Below are 22,960 nucleotides of genomic sequence, written 5' to 3'. Positions count from 1 at the left end.
GACTTGATTTCAGCTGAGCATCAATAATTCATACTCTATTCATCATGGAGGTGATGATCGTTTTTACTGACTACAACTAACAGTAGATTCACAGTCATGTATGAAACATAAAAGTAACTTAAACCCTTCCGTGACAAATAAACTTCATGGGATCAATCAGAACATGTTTAGGAACTATACTATATTCAATAGAGAGAAAGCAATGAATTTAATTCAAGTTACTTTGCTTTAACTCAAACAGGCATCATTTTATAGAACTGATTCTTTCATATTTTGTCACATTCTGTGGTGGAAGGAAGGATTCAGACCTTTTAAAAATAAAAGTAGCAAAATGGCAACATAATTTACTTGAAATCCATTATTGAAAATGACACTTAACTAAAATAAATAAGTATCAGCAAAGTGTATCCAGATTATAAGATTAACTCTGTATAAGAACCGAAAGAATAGAAAAATAGTGTGATACTATTATATATTATAATATTGGATTATACAATAATTATACAATAATAATAATGTTATAGAGCTCTACAGAGCACTTTTCAAAACTCAAGTTTCAAACTGGATGGCAATATATTATTTGGATTGTGTGATACAGCAGATAAAAACAATTCCAGTGATATACTCTAGGAAAAATCAGGATGAATTACATTTAAATGAAATAAAAGAGCCCATGAAACATAAGTGACAATAAGCCTAATTATACTGAAATCTGTAAAATGATCATAAATACACGGCCAGAGTGAAGTCATACCCCGTGACTGAAACATCAAGCGCAGAGAGTAGATGCACAGCCACATCATCTACTGCAGATAAGAGCTTTTCTAAGACACTCAGCATAATGACAAGATGAAGAGCCCATAATCCTGCAACACTTGGTCGATTGTAGCCTGAGTGAGAGAATATGGGGTTTAAAGCTGTTGACAAGGCCTTTGCCCATAAAACAGGCTTTGAGAGGGGCTGAAAGCAGATTGAGTTTGAATGAAGGACTGAGTAAGTTTGGCTCTGCCAGTCAAGTGAGGTCAGGTTGGTGTGGATGGAGGGGGGGGGGCATGAGAAAGAGAGTGACAGATCGTGGGCCTGTTTAACCTCCCTGCTAAATTCATACGTCGCAGCTGTATTCAAACAACATGGATCGAGGGGGAAAGAGACAGCAACCAGCCAAAAGAAAAGTGCAGCGGGTCCTGAGAAGGGGGTGTGTCTCGCCCGCCCCTCATTTTCCAGCTCATTTCCCAGGACAGTGGAGAACAGAGGTCCTATTTTCCCCTCAGCCATTCACCTCGCACAGACACCTGCTGGCCGGAGGGGGAGGAGAGGGGAGAGGGCAAAGTTTAACCAGTTCACAAGTTAAGACACCACGTAAACAAAGCGCTGTTACTGTTACACTGGAGTAATTATTATTTATAAGTTTGATCCCAAAAGTTTTATCAGCGTCTTATGAACAGTTATTCACACTTTAGCTTTTAATCATATTGAATTTTTTTATCTGAGTCTTAATGAGTTCACACAGGCCAGATCCAATGTTTTGAGGAACTTGTCCTTAACCTGAGTATTTCCTCTCTATTGTTGTTACTCCACTACATTTCAGAAGGAAATACTGTAATTTTTAATTCACTACATTTGCTTTACAACTTAAGTTACCAGTTAATTTACAGACTAAGGTTTGACACACAGAACATATGGTACTGATCCTTCACTCTCATCTCGTAAAAGTACTTACAATGATGTGAAAAAGCTAAATTCCTGTATTCACAAGGTTTACTTAAGTAAAAATACATAAAAATACAAAAGTATTATCAACAAAATATTTTCAGCACTTTACATTATTCTTTATATACAGTTAGGTAATTTGCTCTAGAGGTTCCCAGCTTAGGGGTCTGGTCCCTCCAAAGGGTCACAACATAAATCTGAGGAGTCGTGACATTATCAATTAGACAGGAAAGAAGAAGAAGAAAAAAAAAACATTGCTACATAAAAATGTATTTATTCTTTAGGCGTTTCTCTGATCTTTGCTTTTTTTTTGTAAAATATTGGATAATTTTTCCTGTTTGGGCCTCAGACAGATATTCAAATGAAAACCATGCATTTGTGCAGGGCCACAAGACAAAAAGGTTGGGAATTTTATTTCATGTTTATCATGTTTTTTTTTTATTAACACAAAATCTCAAAGTCCTGGCTGCGAACAGACCTGAGAGAGACAGACTGGTAAGTAAAAAGAAAATAAAGAAAAGAATGTGTTTGAATACTCTGCTTTGTTAAGATGCAACCATTTATTTGGTAATAATCAGCAGATGAAAATGGTATGACATTATACATATAATTACAAGGCTTTAAATATTACCACACCGCATGTGAAAACTATAAGGCATGCAAAAACTTTGCATAGGACTGGAATGGCATCGTACAGTACTAACACGGTGCTGCCAGTGAGTTTATCTTTCATCTTCTTCCCTATGCAGGGAACAACAGTGGTGAGGGGACGGCAGGGAAATCTAACTCGAACTCAACATAATACTCTGAGAGTACACTGAGACAAAAGTGACAAAGCAGAGATGAAAACACTTATAAAATAACTTGTGAAAAGGTAAAACAGCAGCATCAAAAGGACGATGGAGAGTAGAGAGGACGGCAGAGACAGAGGACATGTAAACAAGCGACAAGCTGTCATGGAGAAGGAAGAGGACAACAATGATAAAGAAAAAGCACTGCAATTACAGCTATAGTGTTTAAACATGTTGGATTGTAACATTCATGGGTACATTAAAGAAAAATACTTCAACAGCGCCCCCTGCCTCTGACACTTTAGTAACAAAGTCTTCACCAAACAGTCTTCATCCCTTCATAAGGATCACATAGTCAGTATGTGTATATGTATGTATATATATATATATGTATGTATATATATATATATATTATATATATATATATTATATATATATGTATATGTATATATGTATGTATATATATATATATGTATATATATATATATATATATATATATGTATATGTATATATGTATGTATATGTATATATATATATATATATATATGTGTGTGTGTGTATATATATATATATATATATATATGTGTGTGTGTGTATATATATATATATATATATATATATATGTGTGTGTGTGTATATATATATATGTATATGTGTATATATAAATATATATATAAATATCTTCCACACATCTCTCACTGAGTGTCAGTCCACCGGCTGACCCACAGATTTAAGGATAAGTGGAACCACACGCTGCATAAGAGGAGGCAGCTCCGGCCTGGGATTGGCTGAGGAGGCGCTGCGTCTCGCTGGCCTGGGAGTCAGGGCTGGCCTCCTCAGAGCTTGAGGGGACGTAGAGACCCAGAACCTGCTGCACCTTGAGGGGGAGCTCCTGGGGAGGGCAGAGGAGGAGGGGGAGTGAAGAGGGGGGAAGAAGAAGGTAGGAGAGGTTGTTAGATTTAAGCACAATCCATAATGAAGACAAATTGCTTTTAACACCTGAGAATCCATTATTTTATGTTAGCATTGTTTGTAGTTGGTTTAACTATGTGGAAAAATATACACAGAAACACATTTTTCTATATTCCTATAAAGCGATGCATTTATAAATCTCCCTCATTTTTCCTGACTTAATGTCTGAAGTGCAGCTGATGTACTTATAAAACACTAGAAAATATGCAAAAAATAAAAACTCTCAAAGGGTCTATGAATATTAAAATGATCATTGCTAGAGGATTATTAAGTGGGAAAAAACTACAAACCCTGGATTGGATTTTAGTCACTGCAGTAGCAAATGGATGGATCCAGAAAAATAGGTATAACAGCTAAAGAAGAATTGAGCCAATCACAGATATTCATATAGATGTGACTGATTATTATTGAGTAGATGCATAAAATTAAAATATGAAACATCAGTTATACCTTTTTAGAAAGACACAAAATGCAATTTTCCATTAACATTTTCCAGAATTAAAAAAAACAAAAACAAAAAACAAACCATGCATAACAAATAAGGAAATAATGCACACGCACACACAGACACATGAAAAAAAAAAATATTAGAGCTATGTTAGAAGAAGTCAACAGAATTTCGCACAACAGAAATCCATTTCTTTCTTATGGTTGTGGCTCTCATGTAAGATTTATGTTTTGATCCCTCGTGGAGTCAGAAATCACCGGTGTAGATTTTCAAGATGTCCATCAACACATGAAGCACTCGTTTACCTTGCACTGAATCAGCTGCAGGTAGATGGCCTCTGCTCCGCGTAGAACGCTCTGCAGGTCCAACTTCATCGTCAACTCGTTAATGTGCTGCAGATCAGTCACAGTAAAGAAATGATTCCACCGATGAAAATGTGTTTGTTGACAGACAAAGGTAACTGAAGTCATGATATAACACACGAGCCGCACGCACCTTCAGAATAGTGTTAAAGTCGTGGTCTGAGCCAATCAGCTCTCCTCTCTGGGACTGAAGGATCGAGCAGGCGATCAGCAGGTGGAAGTTGTCACATGGAAGACGAGTCCACAGGACCTGAGGAAGAAAACAGGTTGTTACAAAACAACAGCTGTTGTAAACTCATTCGGCTATATAACATACACTGTTACATACTATCACATACACGACAGTACTGTATGTTTCCAGAGCAAATTAGATTTTTCCTCAGACATGTTGCAGTTAAACCCACAGGGTGGAACTTTTGTCTCCCTCCTCTGGCAGTGAGAGTAATTACACAAACACTGTTGAAAACAGAACTTTCCACAGTTCCAGGATCTTCTTTCAGCGCTCTCCAACAAGAGAAAGCCACACCAATGGGAGTCCATGTTTGCCCTCACCATCGATCATTCTTTCTTAGACCTTAACCCTTGGTCTGAACACAGAGTTTCTTTTTTATCTGGAGCGTCGAAAACCTTTCTTGGACACTTCCTGGGTTTTTTCCATCATAGGCTCCTAGTTGCTGTAGCCTCCTCTGTCTCCGTCTCAATGGTTGCTCCCTCTAACATCATGCTCTGTTGTCTTTATGTACATAAACATATCTGGAGGCTCAACACAAGCACCCAACAGACGCTGTTTCCGGGACTTTTGAAGTGTCCCCCGAGCAACACAGTGCAACATGCTGAAGGTTCCTACCCACATATTTCATCTAGGAACTTTCAGCTTGGTGCACTGTGCTGCTCGGGGGACACATAATATGAGAAATAATGCAGGTGTCTGACTGGTGCTTAATTGAGCCTCCAGATATGTTTACAATTACATACAGACAACAGAACACCCTCTTCAGCTCTGGCAAACTCTGGTTGATGGGAATGTCACCACAGACCGGTGCTGATCGGCATTATGTGCAGACGTTCATGTGTATTTAAAAAGAGTTGCAATAATATTTACTTTTTTTTTTTTTTTTTTTTTAAATCAAGAATATATCTGAATAAATGTCATATTTTTAACATGAAATGATGTTATTCGTCATAGGCTAATATGAAGTTTAACATCATCCAGGTTTAAAGTAGTGAAGTGAGCCTGACTGTTTCTCTCACTGACTGTGCTTTAGTTGTTTTAGCATTATAAAAATATTCATGTATAGTAGCACAAGCAGCTTTTGTGCACTCACCTCCCACAGAATGAGGATGTCCTCGAAGGGAAACTCTCTCTTGAACCAGATGAGCAACCAGCGGAAACAGAAGCAAAGTGAGCCGCTGTCCTGAGAGTCTGACAGACAAAAGGTTTTTTTTTTTCAAATTAGAAACAAAAGAAGAATGAGCTCCTTGTAAATGAGTAACATTAAGAGTTACACACATTTTTTACTGCCATGCATACCCAACTTAACCTGAAATTCATGAATTCCAGTTAGTCTCTTTCTCTCATTTAGCATACATTGTCATGCATATCTACCTGGTGTGCACCCCATCAGCAGATACCTTTCTACATAACTAATAGATTGTAATGTATAATCCAGAGGTTGCATTATGTAGAACAGCCTCTCGTTTGCTTTATTCTTGTTTCTGCCCTACTTTTCTCTGCATTTTCCTTATGACTTTTGCTACAAGCGCCCAGCTGTGCCTCAGGGCTGGTTAGGGTTTATTTTAGTCGAATCCAGTCTGAGTGGATGAATATTAGCTGACTAACCCAGGAAGTCACACAGCTCCGGGTCCAGAGCCTTCAGCAGAATACTGAGCTGAAGGAGCTGCTGCTTCATGGCCTCCTGAGACTCTTCAAAGTTCTGGTGCTGCAGAGAGGAAAACAGCAGAGGTCTGTTAGTCACCAGTAAGACTGTGATGGTCACATGGATCAAATGTCTTAACTTTTCAAAATATACTGCTATTTATATGAGCCACTGAGTGTGAAACCTGAAAGGGATCCAAACCGCAGTAACAATGTGTGCTTTCTGTTTTAATTTCAACTAGAACTGCTGATCAAGTCATCACTGACACACAAACAATAAGGTTAAAGTAACACAGCTGTACAGGTAAGAATCTCCTCTGACGAACATAAGTAAAGGGACGACCAAAATTCCTGAGACAGAGAGACATTTCTACTAACCAGCAGCTCCATGAAGCCCGTCAGACACCAGAAGGACTCCACCTCGTTCTGGGTGATGAACAGGAGCGGAGAAAGGAGATCGCTCATCCCCTGCACATAGCCTTGAGGGATGGAAGAGGAAACAAATAGAGGTTTCAGAGGGACACGGTTCTTGAGATTAGCAAATCATATCATAGATCACAGGTCTTTAGTGCAACATATTGTCTATGTGTGTATTTAAAGCACTGCGTGGCCTGGCCTCAGACTACATCTCTGAATTACTGTGCACTGCCTCCACACAGCCTGAGGTTGTCCGATAGGAACCTGTTCCAATGTAAATGTGTAAGACTAAAGGAGATCACGCTTTTGCTGTCAGGGAACCTCAGCTCTGGAACAACCTGTCTGATGAACTGATGCTTTGTCATTACCTATTTTAAATCACTTTATTTTAGCAGAAGCCCTTTTTTTTTCTTCACCTTTTTTAAATTGGGTCAATTTGTCTATTTATTTGTGTGTCTATTTATCCACTTGTATTTGCCTGCAGTTGATTAGATGATCAACGGACAAATAAACAGCTACTATTTCAATAATTGATTAATCATCCTTTTTCAAGCAAAGACAATGAAAAAATGCCAAACAGTCTCTTGTTCCAGCCTCTCAAATGTAAGAATTATCAGTGCATATTGTCATTTATCATTGCAGCTTGAATATCTTTTGATTTTAGATGTTGGTCATACAAATCAAAACATTTGAGGATGTCACCTTTCTTGCTGGGATGTATTTTTTGACATTCAACATACTAACGATTGATCATGAAAATAGTTGACACTTTAACTGATGATGAAAATAATTGTAAGTTGGAGCCACAGTCTGCAGGTTGCTCTATGTACTTACATAGGAAATACATTCTTCTTTATTTCTCATAAAGCACTTTCAAATCTCCGGCTTTGGTAAATGCAATATAAATAAACTTTATCAACACTATTATTATACAATGGATCATGCATGAGTGAAAATTCATATAAAGATTATTTTCTTTTCCTGTTCTATATTTGCTAATCATCTGTTTTCAGAGATCATCGGTAAGTTATGTTTGACCATTGAAGGCTGTACACTCTGGCTTCTGCTTCTCACTGGCACTCATTATGTTTTTTTTAAGAATTATTAAGCAATGACACACAGCACAGAGTTTGTCATCGGATCTCTTCTTGTCTGGCTCTTCAGTGCTAAATGGCATGAATGGTGAATTGTTAAGACTTTGTTCTCATACAGACCAGTCTAACCTATAAAGCACTTCAGTCTGACACTGAAGATGTAGCGGTAGTGTATCTCTGTTTGCCAGCAATTTATAAAAAAAAAACAAATAAAAAACATACCGAGATCAAAGTTGTACATGCAGTACGTCATCAGCACATCATGAAGCAGAGTCAGTCCTGGATTGTCGTTCCCAGAGAAGAACGTATTGTGTCTGTCTGTCCTGCTGACATCTCTCTCTGTCACAAAAGAACAAAGACAGTTCAACTTGAGCATCAGTTGCAGCTCTCTCTGGCAGCTGATGGATTCAGTGATGAACAGATTTTCTGTTTTTTTGACAGATTGCAGAGCTGACCTATCAGGCTTCTGTAGCCTCTGAGGAGAGAGTTCCTCATCTCCTGCTCTTCACTGACTGACTTCCACTGCACCTTCATTCTGAAATACTCATCCCTGCAGACACAGAGGGGCATTAAAGTGGTTTCACTAACTTTTTGGGAAAATGTGCCAATCTACAAATAGAAAGTACTTTCTAAAATGTCAAACAATCAAAAAGACACTAAGTAATGAAAACACTAACGTTTTGACCCGCAGAATGTTCTCCCGCTCTTTAGCAGTACTGTTCCATGGATAAAAGCCCAGGAGGAACTTCCAAACCTCCTTCCTTAGTGACGGCACAATGCCCTGGAAGAGACAGGAATGGCATCAAAAAATGTGCATCTGGTTAAAGGACATAAAAAGGAAGTGTCTTCCAGACTGGAGATAAATATACTGTCACTGTATTTACAGTCTTACCCCTCTGAACACAAACTCTTTGATTTTTTCTGGGTTCTTCACGCGCCCCTCAGGGTCCAGAAACTCCTCCCACTTGTCCAGAGGTTGTCCCCTAGTTACATCTGGTCTGGGACCGAGCTCTACCCCCTTGATGGAAAGACATAAACAAAACTAATTAATGCTCTGATTCTTATGCCTCTTTTTACCTGTTTAACCATCTGTAATCTCTATGCATTATACATTGATTTCTACCTTAAATAGTTAAATATTTCTTTTAGTGTCTTTCTCTTACACAGGTGATGAGTTCAAATCCAGGCTCTTCATCAGACTGGGGGGGCAAATTAGGATCCTGAGATGTGCGCGAGTGGATGGAGGAATCTGGAGGCCGTATGGCCGCTCTGAAGAAATTTGTGACTTTGGAGAATCCACCGAATGTAGTGGCATAGGGGTCCTGGATGAATCTCTGTTCGAAAAAGAAACCAGAATTACAAAGAGGAAGAGAAGCAGAGGTGTTTTACTTTTAATGGGAATTGCAGTAATCTTGACAGAGTTCATCTGCTTCCACTGTGTTTTTGATTTGACAGAGAGACATTTCTGTCATGTGCTGTGACACTGGCCACGCTCTATAATGTGTGGGGAGGTTGGGATCTTCAATGATTAAGCTGTAAATGTTTAAAAAAAAAAGGATGGGCTGGAGTGTGATTTTGACCAGTTAATCAGTATTGATCAACAAGCTTATGAACCCAGAATTATTTTATTATCAGTGTGTGCTATCATGCAGTTTATTATCATTATGTATAACCTTATATTGACAACATTTTTGTCCCTTTAGACATATCATATACTACCTTCTCTTGTTTCCTTTTTTAAATACAGATAAAAAAAAAGTAAATAAATAATAATTTACCGAGACAAGATCCGAGCCTCCGTCATCAAGGAGCTGCAGCTTATCAAAGGACTGAGACAGAGCACCTGAGTCATGCGGGTAGGCAAGAAACAGCCGCCCGTCAACTGGTGACCTGATGATAACAACAGGAGCCATGTGATATTTTTCCACTCATGTGATGTGTCAACAAAGATGTAAGCAACTCTGAATCTATACATCAGCTTTTTAAAGAGCTGAGATGAATTCTAACACACTAACTGCCGCTGGCGCACACAGTAAAAATACTTACTGGTCCAGGATGATGTAACGATGCAGAGCCCTAAGAAGTTCTCTGGTTCCTCCTCTGTGGAAGTGCAGAGGAGGCAATGGGTGCCCCCCTCTACTAGTCAACACTAGAAAGTTTCGACCCAAAGAGAACCGGGCCCTCCGAAGAGAGTACAGCTCTGAGAGAGGCAGAGAGAACGACCACTGACCTGCAGGTGAAATAAGGGATATTTAGTTGTACGCTTTCTTAACATGACAGAAGTGAAAGAAGTGTAAACTGTACCTGACTCTTTGACTGGGACATGTTCTCTATCTTTTTTCACGGTGCTGATAACTGCCCAGTCTGGCTCATAACCAGGGTCAAAGTTTGTATCCTCCTCTCCCCCTTCTCCATCCTAATTATTTAAAAAATAGTTGATGGTAATTAAATTTGAGTCAGAAATATACTCCCTAATATATTTTGTCCCTTTCATGTGTAGCAAACACGTGGTTACTCACCTTTTTGGAGTACAGTACAGCAGGAGCATTGCGACCCTCATCCTCCAGTGGGCTCCACTCTAGAGCTGGCACCCCGGCCTAAAACAAAGACATGGTTACTAATTCCAGTGCTTTCCTGATTTCTCTCTTTGTATCAGGCTTGACTCAGACATATTGACTTACCCGCTCCACAATACGGATAAACCCTGGGATGGTGGTGTCCTGGTTACTTCTCTTGGCATTTGTGTGGAGGTACACCCCTTCCTTCTCAAATATCAGCTGTGTGGGAAGAAATGCCACATAAAGGTAAAGTCGTAAAAAGTAAGCTTACATAAGGCAATACCTCACTTCTGTGCCTAATTCTGGTTATGGGAGCAGCTTAGATGACACGTTCAAATTGCTTGTCTTGTCTGACAAATATTCTAATATCCAAATATACAGTATTCAGTCTAGTATAATATATGACAAAGAAAATCAGTTAATGCTTTGTTAACAATCAAACATATTAACATTATGCTAGCTGCCTTTCTCTGCTGCTGTTGTCTGTTTTTTTCTTATCTTATTTAGTATGGATTTTTGTTAACTACTCTGTAATATGTTAGGGTTAGGGTGACATTGTTTGGTTGGTAGATGTGTACAGTATTAGTCAATTGTGTGCCATGAATTTTAGGATATATGACCTAACTAATTATAGGCTTTTTAAAATCTTGCTACGGACAATAGATGATTAGCCTTTTAGGCTAACGCTGGCCTTTGTTATAATTAGGTTATATGCCTACCTAATTATAATTAACTTCTACCTAATTCGTCAGATTGCCTTAACTTTACTGCATCAACAGTAACAATACAGATCAGATACAACCGAATAATATGTCCAGGGGTCAAGAGCAACTCTTAGTTATGGCAGATAAATCAGGTTACACAACAGAGCTATTAAATGACAGAGGCATCACATGATTTCAGTGTGTGTGGTCTATCAGGTTGCTCGGCCAGAAACAACAGAAAAACTTAGTAGACTCTGCTATGATGAACTAGTATTGACTGACATAGTTAGCAAACTATCGTATCTGTATGGTTGTAGACACAGCTACTGGCTAGCTATACAACAGAATCCGACATTTTACATATCAGTCAGATGACAACATGTAACTGTCAGATTTATTTTTTACGAGTTCACACTATAGGCAACCGTAGAGAAACGACAGCTAGCTTGAAGTGTTAACGTCAGCTACCACTGACAAGCTCAAATAGTTCCACACAAAATACCACAAACGAAATGTGGAGAAAGTTATCACCATTCAAAAATTCTAATACTGTCGGTAAATTATTGTAAAAAGTGGGCAATACCTTGTAATCTTCAACGTTTTGCTCCATTCTTCCGTCGCTGGTGTCACTGCTTCGTTCTTCCAAAACAAATGTTACGTCACACTTCCTGCTTACGGTAAGCACCTCCCTCCGAGGAGACGCCATATGGAGCGAGCCAATCATATCGTAGTATATGTACCGCTTTGGTTTATGTATTTTTTAACGCCATAATACGACAAAGACACTCTGGCACACTTCGTGTCAGATAATAGTACTGTTTTCCGTAATTTTAATATTGTAATATTATGTGATATTATTGTGAAAGTGCTGACATGTTTTTTTTTTTATGAAGTTCCTTACTGTGACCAGTGGAGGGCAGTGAACGCTCAGTCAACTACCACTGCTGATTACTCGTTATATTTAATAATCCTGCTAGTAAATTGCACTTGAATTAAAGTCATTATAATCAATATTTTATAAAAACAAAAACAAGCAAGCAAAGTTTGCAGCTGATTGGTGAAGATAGTTGAGTATGTAGCAACAAGAAACAAGTTAAAAATCTTTTTTTTATCATTCAGTGGAAGTAATACTTGTTTATCCAGATAGCTAGAAGAGTCTCAGGAATATCTTTCAGACAAACAGGAAGTGTTTTTGAATGACCGCCTGGCTTTTTCAAACATCACTGGTTAATTGTCTAATTGAGACACCAATGGTTACCACTGTGACATGAATTTAATACATAAGAGGTATAAACTGGGCCTAGCCAGAGACACCACTCCTAAGAATGCTAATGTTGCTCCTATCTGGTGGATGCATTAGTAGGCAATAGATATAAATAGGCAACTCTGTCAAGGTAGAAACTGCAACAGTAACATTTCTCATGAAAACCTTCAAAGTAAATTAAAAAAGAGCCCGTTTTTTCTAATATTCTGTTCACTGCCACACGATTAGCCATGAATTTAATATAGAGTTGCAATTCTCCACTGTGACCACTGAGCACTCAAGTCCACACGGATCGACAGTTTTTTCATCAAAGCTGGTTGCCATTTTTAGTTGTAATAATGACACTAAAAATGATTGTACTTAATAAAGTTGGTACTGCCAGGCGAAGGTTTGGTTTCAACTTTGCCGGCCATCAATACTTAATGCACAATTGTTTATGTGTGCACTTTCTCTGTTACTCCTTTTCTCTTTTATATAGAGTGCTGCAGGAATGAGTCCAGAAAACCCCAAATGAACAAAAAAAACTTATTGTTGACTCAGGACGGATGGAAATCTTTCTGAATGGGAGAGGTGGTCAGACCCATCTGCGAATGCGAATAAACACGAGCTCGCGGCTTGGTCTGGTTTACAGGCTTGTCTCTTTGTAGTTGTTTTTCTCCTCTTGTGGGTTGTTTTTCCCCTCGTAGGGATTGTTTTATGTCTCTTTGTGGTCATTTTGTCTCATTGTAGTCATTTAATGTTTCTTTGTGGTTATTCTGTGTCTCATTGTAGTTGTTTTGTGTCTCTTTGTTGTTGTTTTACCTCTCTTTGGGATAATGTTTCTTCTCTTTGTGGTCATTTTGAGTCTCTTTGTAGCTGTTCTGAATTTCTGTGGTTGTTTTTTGCCTTTTAACTGAGCTCTGTGACCTTTAAACAAGAAGTATTGATAGTTACCTAATACAGATGCTCTGGCCCAGGGGGTCCCTTGCTGACCTCGGGCCCCTGGGTCCATGCAATACTCCATCCATGCCTGTAGATAATGTGCTAGTCTCAAAATGAAGCAAATGAGTTAGTAGTTCACTTTGGTTATTGCAAGGCTGTTTATTGAAATCAATCGCACAGTGCAGGGTACAATATTGCATGTATGTAATCAACACATTTATTGTTAACATTAGAACCAACATTACTATGAACACCATTATTGATACTTCAGTATTTCTACCCTACAGTACACAGTACTTTTTTACTCGGCTACATTAACCTAACAGCTGCAGTGACTGTTTTACTTTCACATTAAGACTTTATTTAAACAACTGTAGTCATGATACCTGCAAGCAGCTGGTGGGTCTTTTGACGAATGTGAGGAGGAGTTGGTGGGCTGTACACGTGCACGAGAACAAGACGAGTACGAGCCCGCCCACAGTGGTCGGTCACGTGTACAACGTGCGTTCGATTGGAAGGCAGTAAACAGGTGACGTCAGAGTTACGCCAAGTTGAGCTAAGAGACTGAAACAAAGCCGGATGTGAGCAGTCTAGCTTTCAAATTAAAAGCATCGACTAGTTATTGCTACGGAAACGTAATGCATTCACTTAAGGAAAAAAAAAACTGCTCTTTTTTTTTTTTTTTTTTGCAGTGCAGGAAGTTTTATTTTATTTTTTTAAATAAATGAAATCATTTTCTTCTGAATTAACAACATAATTATCTTGTTGATTCAGAAAAAAATTTATTTAAGTGAATGCATTACACTTCCACTGAAATTAAACTAAAAATAAACGTGACTACACTCTCTACACATCCTCTTATGATCAAAGAGGATCCTTAAAGATATTGATTATAGATGATTAATATATATTCAACCGATAAAAGTGGTGGAAGGAGTACTCAGATTTTTGAATTAAATATAAATTACGCAGTGTAGAATTACTTATATTATACTTATAAGTAAAAATCATGCATTCAAAATTTTGCTTAAATAAAAGTGGGAGCAAATGTTAATGACTTCATATTTGGTAGCCTGTGGATTGTCCCCTTGGGATTAATAAAGTCTTATCTTAAACTTTCAGTTACCAATATTATCATAATGCAATCCTCATTATTATCAAGTTATATTAAAATTCTGATGTAAATTACCTATTTACTGTTTGGTAGTTTGATTGATGAGACTGCATAATATTTCAAGATCATTTTACATTATGTTTTCTATGTATCTTAGTAAAGTAACAGTAACTATAGCTTACTTTTATTTACAATTATTTGGTCATGCTTTGCTATCATGTCTTTGTAAACGACTGTGAGTAAAGTCGTTTACAAAATAAAGAGCAATGTATAAAGCTATGTATAAAGTCATTATTATTGTTATAGCTGTCAAATAAACGTAGTGGAGTGAAAAAACGCCTGTTCATCGACACGTATTTTGAAATTCATAACCGGAAACGCTTATATTAGTGCTTGCTAGCTTGCTGGTGGTGCAGAGCCTAGCAAGGGGAGAGAAACCGTGGGAGAAGGTAGAATACGTCTGATATAAAAGAAGTAAAGTTTAAGATCGATAAACATCTGGTAACACGGAAGAAGGAAACTGAACAGGTAGGTGAACGTCTTCCCAAGTTTCTGTAATTTATACTTGTGCGTCTCGGCTCCTGCTAAAGCCTGAAAATGGTGGTGAAATGTGGGTCCGTCATGAAGTGGTTGCACACAGCGCTGAATAAACAACAAGATCAACAACAACAGCAGCTGCTGCTGCAGCAGCGGCGGCAGCAGCCGCGCAGAAACGTCCATAGCATGCAGTTTAAACTGGGGCAGAAAAGACTGCAAAAATGGCAACAAGGGGAGTTCAATAGAGAGCGGGGTCATTACAAAGCTACAGTAGCTACAGTAGTTAGCATTGGTCGGTGACATGCAGCTCAAAGAGGTGGTGGGGGCTGCGACAGTCAGGACAGATTAGCTCCTATAGGTTGTGTTTATGTGTTGAATTGCACATAATTGAAAGCATGCAATCGCTCTTGTAATCCATAACTCTAACCCACAGAAGGTAAATGAATAGTTTTTATTAATTTTTATTTTATTTTTTTCATTGATTAAGTCTTATATCAAACCTTGTCCCTCTTTTATGTTTGTATTTCATCAGGTATCACCAGCAACTTGGCAACATCTTTTCTCTCCCCTGGCTCTCCAGTGTGTAAGGACACCGCCCACTATTTATACACACACTCATATATATATCATATCATATCATATCTTAAAGTCACCTAGTGCCTCTTTACCTGATAGATTATTTTCCCCTGCATCTTCACCTGTGCAAAAATTAACAGAACACCAGCAAGACAGAAGAAACAAATCTCAAGTGAGTTTTCAACCGTTTGAGCAAAGTCAGAAGCACCACAGCTACCAAAGTTAACCATCTTTAAAAGTTAACTGTAACTGTTAACTTTTAACTCTCCTTTATTGAGTTGATGCCCTCAGAATCAACCATATCCAAGCTTCTGTTTAGTCTAACTCTCAAAACTCTTCATTCATCATTCATCAGCATTGCTCTCTTCAAGTCAGTTAATTGAAGAAAGCTGTAAACAGCACTTAGCACCATTATGGCCTCCATCACCCAGTCGTCCGAGCCTGAGATCCCAGACAACCACAAAGAGAGTTGGCTGGCGCTACTTTCTGCTGCGGAAACGTATTGCCAAAAGTCAGGCTGCGACCTGGCCATACTTACAGCCTGTAAGAAGTTCCGGTTGTCAGCTGGAGAAGGAGATGGGTTGAGGAAGCGGGAGAGCAGCAGTGCCTTTCCGAGGGAGTGTGATTTCTCCTACAGCGTATGGGGTCAAGGGTTTCTGGCCGAGTCGGCGCGTCGCTACATGGATGACATCGGCGTGCTGCACTCCACAACCATGCTAACAGCCCAAAAGCACACACGCCAGGCTGGAGGGGAGGGAGGAACCAAGCTGATGGTTGACCTGACCTCTGACCCTGGACACAGGGGGGTGAGTAGCCTGTTTGTGTTGGGTACTCCACTGTGGTACTTTTTTCAAAATGTTCACATCTATAATGTTGTTCTCTTGTTGTTACAGAACTTCACGGGAGACAGTGGGGTGGGTGGAGTCAGTCCCAATGGCAGACTCTACTCCCAAAGCTACCCGTCGATTTACAGCTCGGGAGCTGTTACCGGGCAGGGCGGCGGGCAGAATGGTAATGGAGAGAGGGAGAGAGAGAAGAGTGTGCTGGAGGCTGAGCGAGGGAGACAGAGGTCTGGGATTGTGGATTTGGAAGAAGAATGTGAAGATGAGGAAGAGGAGGAGGACATGGATGAGAGGAGACCCTATGGGAATGAAAGTGCTGGTGAGGAGCGATACAGTTTATCTGTCTCTTTAAATACTTTGATTTTCATCGATTCTGAGGATTTACATCATCATCCTGCTTCAGGTGTCTTCTCGATGGACGAGGACTCACTGTCTCGGGACTGTGAGCCGTTTTTTGAATCTGATGGGGAGGAGGAGAGCACTGATGGTATGAGTTTGGTATACTGAGTCTATATATCCATATGTGTGCATTATCTACATTGATTCTTTTCTATTTTATCTTAGGCTCTTTGAGTGAGGACGCTCCTCCTCCATCTCGTGGCATGGCTATGGGTCAGTCTGCGTACTCATCCCGTCACGCCCACCCCATGGCTCTGGCCCGCTCGCTGCCTGTGTCTGTGCCCGTGTGGGGCTGCAGAGGAAGCCGAGCTGCTCAGGGAGAGAGCAACAGTGGAGAACGGGTGAGCCCACACAGTATTGTTTTACAAAAGGACAAAGCTGCTGGTTTGCATGCTGGGATTAAAGCGTTCTGGATCCTGTATCACAGAGCGAGATTAGTGGCTTAGCCAGCTATCTCTGGTTTTAAATCGTTGCTTTCTGATAGCATGAGGCTGGCTTAAGTTTGTAACCGGGGAGATCGCCACTGAAAAACTGGAGTCATCATCCATCAATCATTCCTGCAGGATTTATTTAACCATTATTTTTTTTTTTGCAATAGAGACAAAAGTGCTGAATTTACAGTGAACTGATAGTAATGAAGACCAAAGAGCAACATTTTTATAGATCAGAGAGTCATTTTGCCTGTGATAATTATATCAGAGACAGAGGGAGTTGAAAACATGTCCCACAACAGATAATTTACCACTTCAACAATGGAATCCTGATAAGATGAAGAGACTTTAATGAGAATTAGATCTTTTTAGACTCGATGAGATGAGAGTTCGAAATACTATGTACTCACCTTCACATTTTAATAGAACAATAATCCACACTCATTATAAATGCAACACTTTGGTCAGTTTTATCAGACATTTAAGGGATAGTTGGGGTTATTAGACGTGGGGTTGTATGAGGTAGTCATGCAGATTCGGTGTCTTACCTGCAGTAGATTCAACGCGCTGCTGGTTAGGAGAGCCAGCAGGAAACACCGGCACACTAGCAGAGCGATGTGTTACTGTGACACTTTTAAAAGATGCCCAGCAAAATGTAGTACCTGTTTTGACGGGAAGATGAACCACTGAAAATATTTTACAGGAATTGTTTCAGTGGGCGTCTTTTAAAAGTGTCTAAAACAAGTTTTTTTCTGCTGGCCCCCGTGAACAGTAGCACATCTCTCTGCTAGTGTGGCGGTGTTTCCTGCTGCCTCTCTTAACCGGCATTGTGCTGATCTGAATCTCCTTTAGGTAACACACCTGCTATGCATGACAACCTCACACAACCCCCTCGTCAACTAACCTGAGCTGTCCCTTTAGCTTGTTTTGGTTAGGCCTTTGCCTTTTTCTCCCTGCCTTGGCAGCAGAAACAGTCTTACCTTACTTTAAACTGTTTTAAGTGCATCAATTGTGTATAGTTTCATTCAATTTCATAGTTTCATCTGTATCCTTATGAGATGACCTGGTGCACCAGATGGTTTGTTACACAGAAGCATCTGGTAAGGCTTTGTTGGAATCTGTTTGCAAAAGGACAGACACTTTCAAGAAAATACTTGGTGATTGGATGAATCATCTGTCTCTCATGACGCAGTAGGAGAGGGTCGAAGAGGAAACGCAAAACTAGATCTTGTGGTCTTTGTAAAGAAAAATTGTGCATAAAGGGCAAAAATACCAAAACAGTTGCTTCTATGAAGCTGCCAGTAGTGCCGCCCTCATAGGACACAGATTGGCCCAGACCACTGTGGTTCGACCGCAAGCAAAGAGCTTGGGTTATGAGACAAAAAGGACAAATGTCAAAGTAGAAAATAAATGTGTGTGTGTGTGTGTGTGTGTGTGTGTGTGTGTGTGTGTGTGTGTGTGTGTGTGTGTGTGTGTGTGTGTGTGTGTGTGTGTGTGTGTGTGTGTGTCCTCCTGAATTACACATTCATTTTACACATTCACTCACCTTAATGAAAATGGCAACTGTCTTTAAAAAGGCCTGTATAATAATCTCCATATTCGTTTATAGCTTTAGCTTTATTTTTTGATATTACTGCTGGTGTTTCCAGATCTTCTCATCCTGTTCTAGCTGCCTAATTTTATGGTTTGGATTTTAATGACTGAATTTCACTGATTCATCTCATGTCATAATAAACACTCCACTTTCTTGTAGCTGGATTAGTAAACCCACAATTAACTGAGCCAGTTTATAACCAGCTTCATGATCCAAGTTATCCAGGATATCCGGTGTGAAGTCAGGAAACTCACAGAGAGCCAGACTTATAATAATAATACAGGCCTCTGCTGCATCTATATGAGAACTGCCTGAGGTTATAACTGCTCTGTCAATCAGTCACTATGTTCTGGCCTGTAATTCAATAATTATGGGAACACGATCTGGTGTTTATCTGTCCGCACTGTATCTGTAAATGGATTTATAAAAGTCTTAAATTTAACTTGGTGAACTCTGCAGAAATCTTCTCCGATTCAGATCAATAAGGAAATCGTAAATTTGGTCTAAAAGTGTTATAAATGTTTTAATATCAAGATATTTATTATCATATCTGTGACAGTGACATCTCCAATCAATTTGAAAACAAAATGGATGATTGGAAATCTGCCGCTGTGTCATCCCCATGACAAGAGTGACTGAATGTTTTTTCCCATCAAATAAACAAGATAATTTAAGATTAACCATAGAAAATCTCCAGCATATAAAAAAAACAAATCCTGTTTCCATCAGCTTAATGCTATGAAATGCAGAAACAGATTTCCAGTAAAGTAAATAACGAATGATAATGAAAGTCCTGATAATTAAGCAAGCTGCTGTTTCTTGTTTTCATGTTGTCAGTTGATGGTGACATATTTCATGCTGTCTAAAGAGCAGGACAAAGAAACGATTCACTTCTCAGCTCCATCAGTCCATGTGACCGTAAAAGTGTGTGTGACATTTGTCTGAGGTCACGCTGGGGAAACATTTTACATGTAACATGTCACAATGTCAAACACTATTTTGTGAGTGAGCGAACGACAGGAATTTGAGTTTTCCTCATTTATGTCCAGATCCTCATGTGCCTCATTACCATAACAGTCCCTCTGTGTGTTTGTCCCTTCAGGTGGGCTGTGCTGACCTGGAGCACATCGCTGCCAGTATGAAAGCCCTGCTGGCCCCCGGAGCCACTGACGGGACGGAAATGTTTGGGGCCCTGCCTCGGCCCCGCCTCAACACAGGGGACTTCTCCCTCAAGCACTGAGAGAGAGAGAGTGAGGCGAGCAGAGAGAAGAGAGAGAGAGAAAGGGATAGAGGGAGCAAGTTAGAGCGATAAAGGAAACGCGGGGAGGTGTTGTCCTGACGGGAGGGGGACCTGGACTGGCTGATGTGTGACGTACAGTATGTGAAACGGTGTAAAAGCTAGTACCTCCATTTCTTTCTCACTAACCAAAATTAACGGCACATGCTTCGAGGAGTAACTGCAGAAAGAAATGTTGTCATGAACACTAGTAACATTTTCAACACTACCCCCTGCCCCTGTCCCCGCCTCCACCCCCGCCACGTCACTACACATTTCACAATACTAGCGACTACACACACCCCCCCCCAAACACTACATTAGGATTGGACAATCTATTCCTTTAAAAAGGGGTAGAAACAAGAGAAATGTCTGACTTAACGTGAAGCTTGTGGCTTTTCAAAAATGTGAGCGGAGGACACCAGCACCTCCTCATAACATGCCTATTTGTACTTTTACTTTTGCCAATGAATGACTGACTGATAGAATGATTGTAAATCAATACTGGGTTATTGGGGATGGTATTGTTTTTTTTTTTTTGTTTTTTTTTTTTTGTTTCTGGCTCCAAATATGTTGAAGTGACTGAATGAATGAGAAAGTGACTGTGTGTGTGAGAGAGAAAGAGAGAGATGGGTTGATTTAAAAGGAACAAATGTCCATCTCTGACGAAAACAAATAAATGTTCCGTTAAGTACTTTTATGTTTCAAATAAAGGAGAGAGAGAGAGAGAGAAGACGTGTCGTATGATTATGTGCAATATTATTGAAATCCTCTAGAGGACCTCAGCGCTCTACTGTGCAAGTGAAGAAAACGAGCTAATGTGCAGCATCATACAAAAGTAATGTGGTGTCCATGTTATTAAACACAATAGTTAGGAATTTATTGACTACATTCACCACATAAAAAATATATTGGCTCTAAAGTTAAACAAGCACTCAAGTACATGCAAAGCCCTGTGTGTAATATAAACGTACACAACTTTGCCTATTTTCTACATTGAATACAATACATAAATATACACACAGTAGTTAATAAAATAACAGAGCATCTTTGGGTATAATATGAAATAAATAAGCTTTGTTCATGCACCAGAGAAAGCAAGCACAATCTGCAAAGATATCATGTGCTTCGGTTCTGCTCTACAACTCTGACACTTGTTCCCCAAACATCACAAGCTTTCCAACTTAAATTTACACTACCTGACCCCCCCCCCCCCCCCCCCCCCGCAGGTTAAACCCTCTGAATTTGTCACTGATCCTTTTTCCGAAGAAGACAGTATGAATTCGTGCCGACCCAGAACCCGGGGAGAATCTTCTCCTGGACGTTGGCTTTGAACTTGTGAATCAGCCGCACCTCCTTCTCGTCCTCTCCCTCCACCAAGAGGAACTTGATGATGCCGGCGGGCTGGTCGACGTAGATGCCCATGGTGGAGGACCGGGGGAGCTGGACGTCCACGTTCTCACTGTTGTGCCAGACCTGGTAGCAGGAGCCAGACCAGCCGACGCCCCAGGAGGTGTTGTTCTCCCCGAGGCCGCAGGGCCCGTCCTGGCCCTTCCGGGGTGTGCTCTCACAGACCACCCCGATCACCACCCAGCCTTCGTAGTCCACCTCCCAGTACCCTCGATAGCCCAGCAGACCCTCCTTACACAGCACCTAAAGCAGAGAGGTAGTGAGGTGAGCCACAGTCCAAAACTACACAAGACCAGTGTCAGAATTAAAGCAGAAACCATTAGTTGATCGACAAAATTATCATCAAACAGCTATTTTGATTTTAAATTAATTGTTCAAAGTATTAGTTGTCAAAGTATGCCAAAGAGTTTATGGGTCCAAGCTTCTAAAATATTTGGGTATGTTGCTTTTCCATGTTACATGTGATGGTAAAAGGAATTTCTTCGTTTTTGACAAAAGACTTTAACTGTAGATTGGCAAATTGTAATTCAGAGTTTTCTGATATTTCATAGAAGAAAAGAGGAATCACTAAAATAATGAGAACATTTTTGATAATGCATTGTCATTTGCACCAAATAACTGCAATGTGACGTAATGCTGTTCTTAAGTAGTGAAAATGAATTCTTAAATAACTGCAGGAAACTACCCAGAATCCCCCAAAGTACTTATAGGGAGACCAGAGGTGGAAAGCAACAATGTACATTTACTCAACTACTCTGTTTACTTAAGTATTTCCATTTTATGAGACTTTATACTTCCACTGCACCATATTTCATAGGGGAAGTATTATATTACACTTCTTCCACATCTGTAGTTAGTCTACTAGTTTCTTTTCAGAGCAAGATTTTACAAGATTTTATGTAACATCCTGTTAAAGATTAAACCAGTGGCTCTCGACCTTTTCCTCTTGTGAAGGCTTACAGAAAAGGAAAGTCCTTCTCAGGGCTGCAGGTGAGATTAAGCACTAAACTCTGGCTGTTTCCCACGTTCAGGCCTACCTGTGGTGAGTGTTCATATCTCTCAGGCCTGTTCGGATATGGGCAGACTGCGTCAGATGTACGAGCCACTTTAGACCCACCCTCTGAAATCCACAACAGTTTCTGTGCAGTTTTATCATCCAGAGAGAGTTTTAACAAATCTGGGAGAGAGAGAGAGAGAGAGAGAGAGAGGGGGAAACTAAAGGTGAAGAGGCAGAAACAGGTCAGATGACATTGAGACAGAAACAAAGATCTGAGACATGGCCAGCAGAGAGGACAAAGAAAAGAAAAGAAAAATGAAATAAAGAACAATATTCATTGTCTCGACATAACTCTGTTTTGGTCATGTAAGTCCAGTGGTTAACAGTTGTTGTTTTTAGGTTGAATTTGAACAAACCGATCAAATAAGTTGAAATAGCTCAATATATTTCCTGCTGGTACAAATATCTGCACTTACAAATGGGAAATCCAGCATCTCGTTCACGTGCAAAAGGAAGAAATTAAAGTGATAATCCACAACATTTTGTTTTGCTTTTGTATAAGCAGTCACTGGTCAGATGTATCAGTGCAGATTGTGGTTCACTATTGTTTTTATTCTTCTTTCTTGTATTTAGAATAAATTAAAAAAAAAAACCACTAAAATTCAT

At 39.7% G+C, this 22,960-nt stretch overlaps 3 protein-coding genes across 3 annotated transcripts; 1 reads left to right on the top strand and 2 right to left on the bottom strand.

Annotated features, from left to right (window-relative positions):
* Positions 1 to 3,098: 3,098 nt before the first annotated feature.
* tbc1d17 (TBC1 domain family, member 17) lies at positions 3,099 to 11,596 on the bottom strand. Its single transcript, XM_056402597.1, has 17 exons — positions 11,517 to 11,596; positions 10,353 to 10,448; positions 10,191 to 10,268; positions 9,976 to 10,087; positions 9,718 to 9,901; positions 9,450 to 9,561; positions 8,835 to 9,005; positions 8,564 to 8,689; positions 8,349 to 8,452; positions 8,127 to 8,221; positions 7,894 to 8,010; positions 6,539 to 6,639; positions 6,125 to 6,224; positions 5,610 to 5,707; positions 4,418 to 4,534; positions 4,228 to 4,314; positions 3,099 to 3,394 (listed from the first exon to the last, which is right to left on the bottom strand). Exons 1-17 carry the CDS (start codon positions 11,541 to 11,543, stop codon positions 3,233 to 3,235), a joined length of 1,887 nt encoding a protein of 628 aa, XP_056258572.1. The 5' UTR covers positions 11,544 to 11,596; the 3' UTR covers positions 3,099 to 3,232.
* Positions 11,597 to 14,618: 3,022 nt separating this feature from the next.
* Positions 14,619 to 20,581, top strand: akt1s1 (AKT1 substrate 1 (proline-rich)). The gene is made up of 6 exons (XM_056402184.1): positions 14,619 to 14,760; positions 15,302 to 16,151; positions 16,239 to 16,506; positions 16,591 to 16,674; positions 16,752 to 16,927; positions 19,714 to 20,581. Exons 2-6 carry the CDS (start codon positions 15,759 to 15,761, stop codon positions 19,849 to 19,851), a joined length of 1,059 nt encoding a protein of 352 aa, XP_056258159.1. The 5' UTR covers positions 14,619 to 14,760; positions 15,302 to 15,758; the 3' UTR covers positions 19,852 to 20,581.
* Positions 20,582 to 20,607: 26 nt separating this feature from the next.
* Positions 20,608 to 22,625, bottom strand: zgc:195001 (uncharacterized protein LOC567531 homolog; the record flags this gene model as incomplete). Its single annotated transcript, XM_056402185.1, has 2 exons — positions 20,608 to 21,540; positions 22,335 to 22,625. Coding segments are annotated over 2 exons (696 nt in total), but the record flags the coding sequence as incomplete, so codon positions are not given.
* Positions 22,626 to 22,960: the final 335 nt, after the last annotated feature.

Source organism: Seriola aureovittata, chromosome 17 (assembly GCF_021018895.1).
Source record: "Seriola aureovittata isolate HTS-2021-v1 ecotype China chromosome 17, ASM2101889v1, whole genome shotgun sequence".
Taxonomy (NCBI): domain Eukaryota; kingdom Metazoa; phylum Chordata; class Actinopteri; order Carangiformes; family Carangidae; genus Seriola; species Seriola aureovittata.
Note: the sequence above shows the minus strand (reverse complement) of the source record. Positions and strands in the feature narration are given on the sequence as shown.

Excerpts from the sequence above, each read along its gene's own strand:
- akt1s1 (XM_056402184.1), top strand. The coding sequence starts at position 15,759 with ATGGCCTCCATCACCCAGTCGTCCGAGCCTGAGATCCCAGACAACCAC. Across the intron at positions 16,152-16,238 it reads CTGACCCTGGACACAGGGGG|AACTTCACGGGAGACAGTGG; the intron begins GTGAGTAGCCTG and ends TTGTTGTTACAG. Across the intron at positions 16,507-16,590 it reads CTATGGGAATGAAAGTGCTG|GTGTCTTCTCGATGGACGAG; the intron begins GTGAGGAGCGAT and ends ATCCTGCTTCAG.
- tbc1d17 (XM_056402597.1), bottom strand. The coding sequence starts at position 11,543 with ATGGAGCAAAACGTTGAAGATTACAAG. Across the intron at positions 10,449-11,516 it reads AAAACGTTGAAGATTACAAG|CTGATATTTGAGAAGGAAGG; the intron begins GTATTGCCCACT and ends CTTCCCACACAG. Across the intron at positions 8,453-8,563 it reads AAGAGTTTGTGTTCAGAGGG|GGCATTGTGCCGTCACTAAG; the intron begins GTAAGACTGTAA and ends TGTCTCTTCCAG.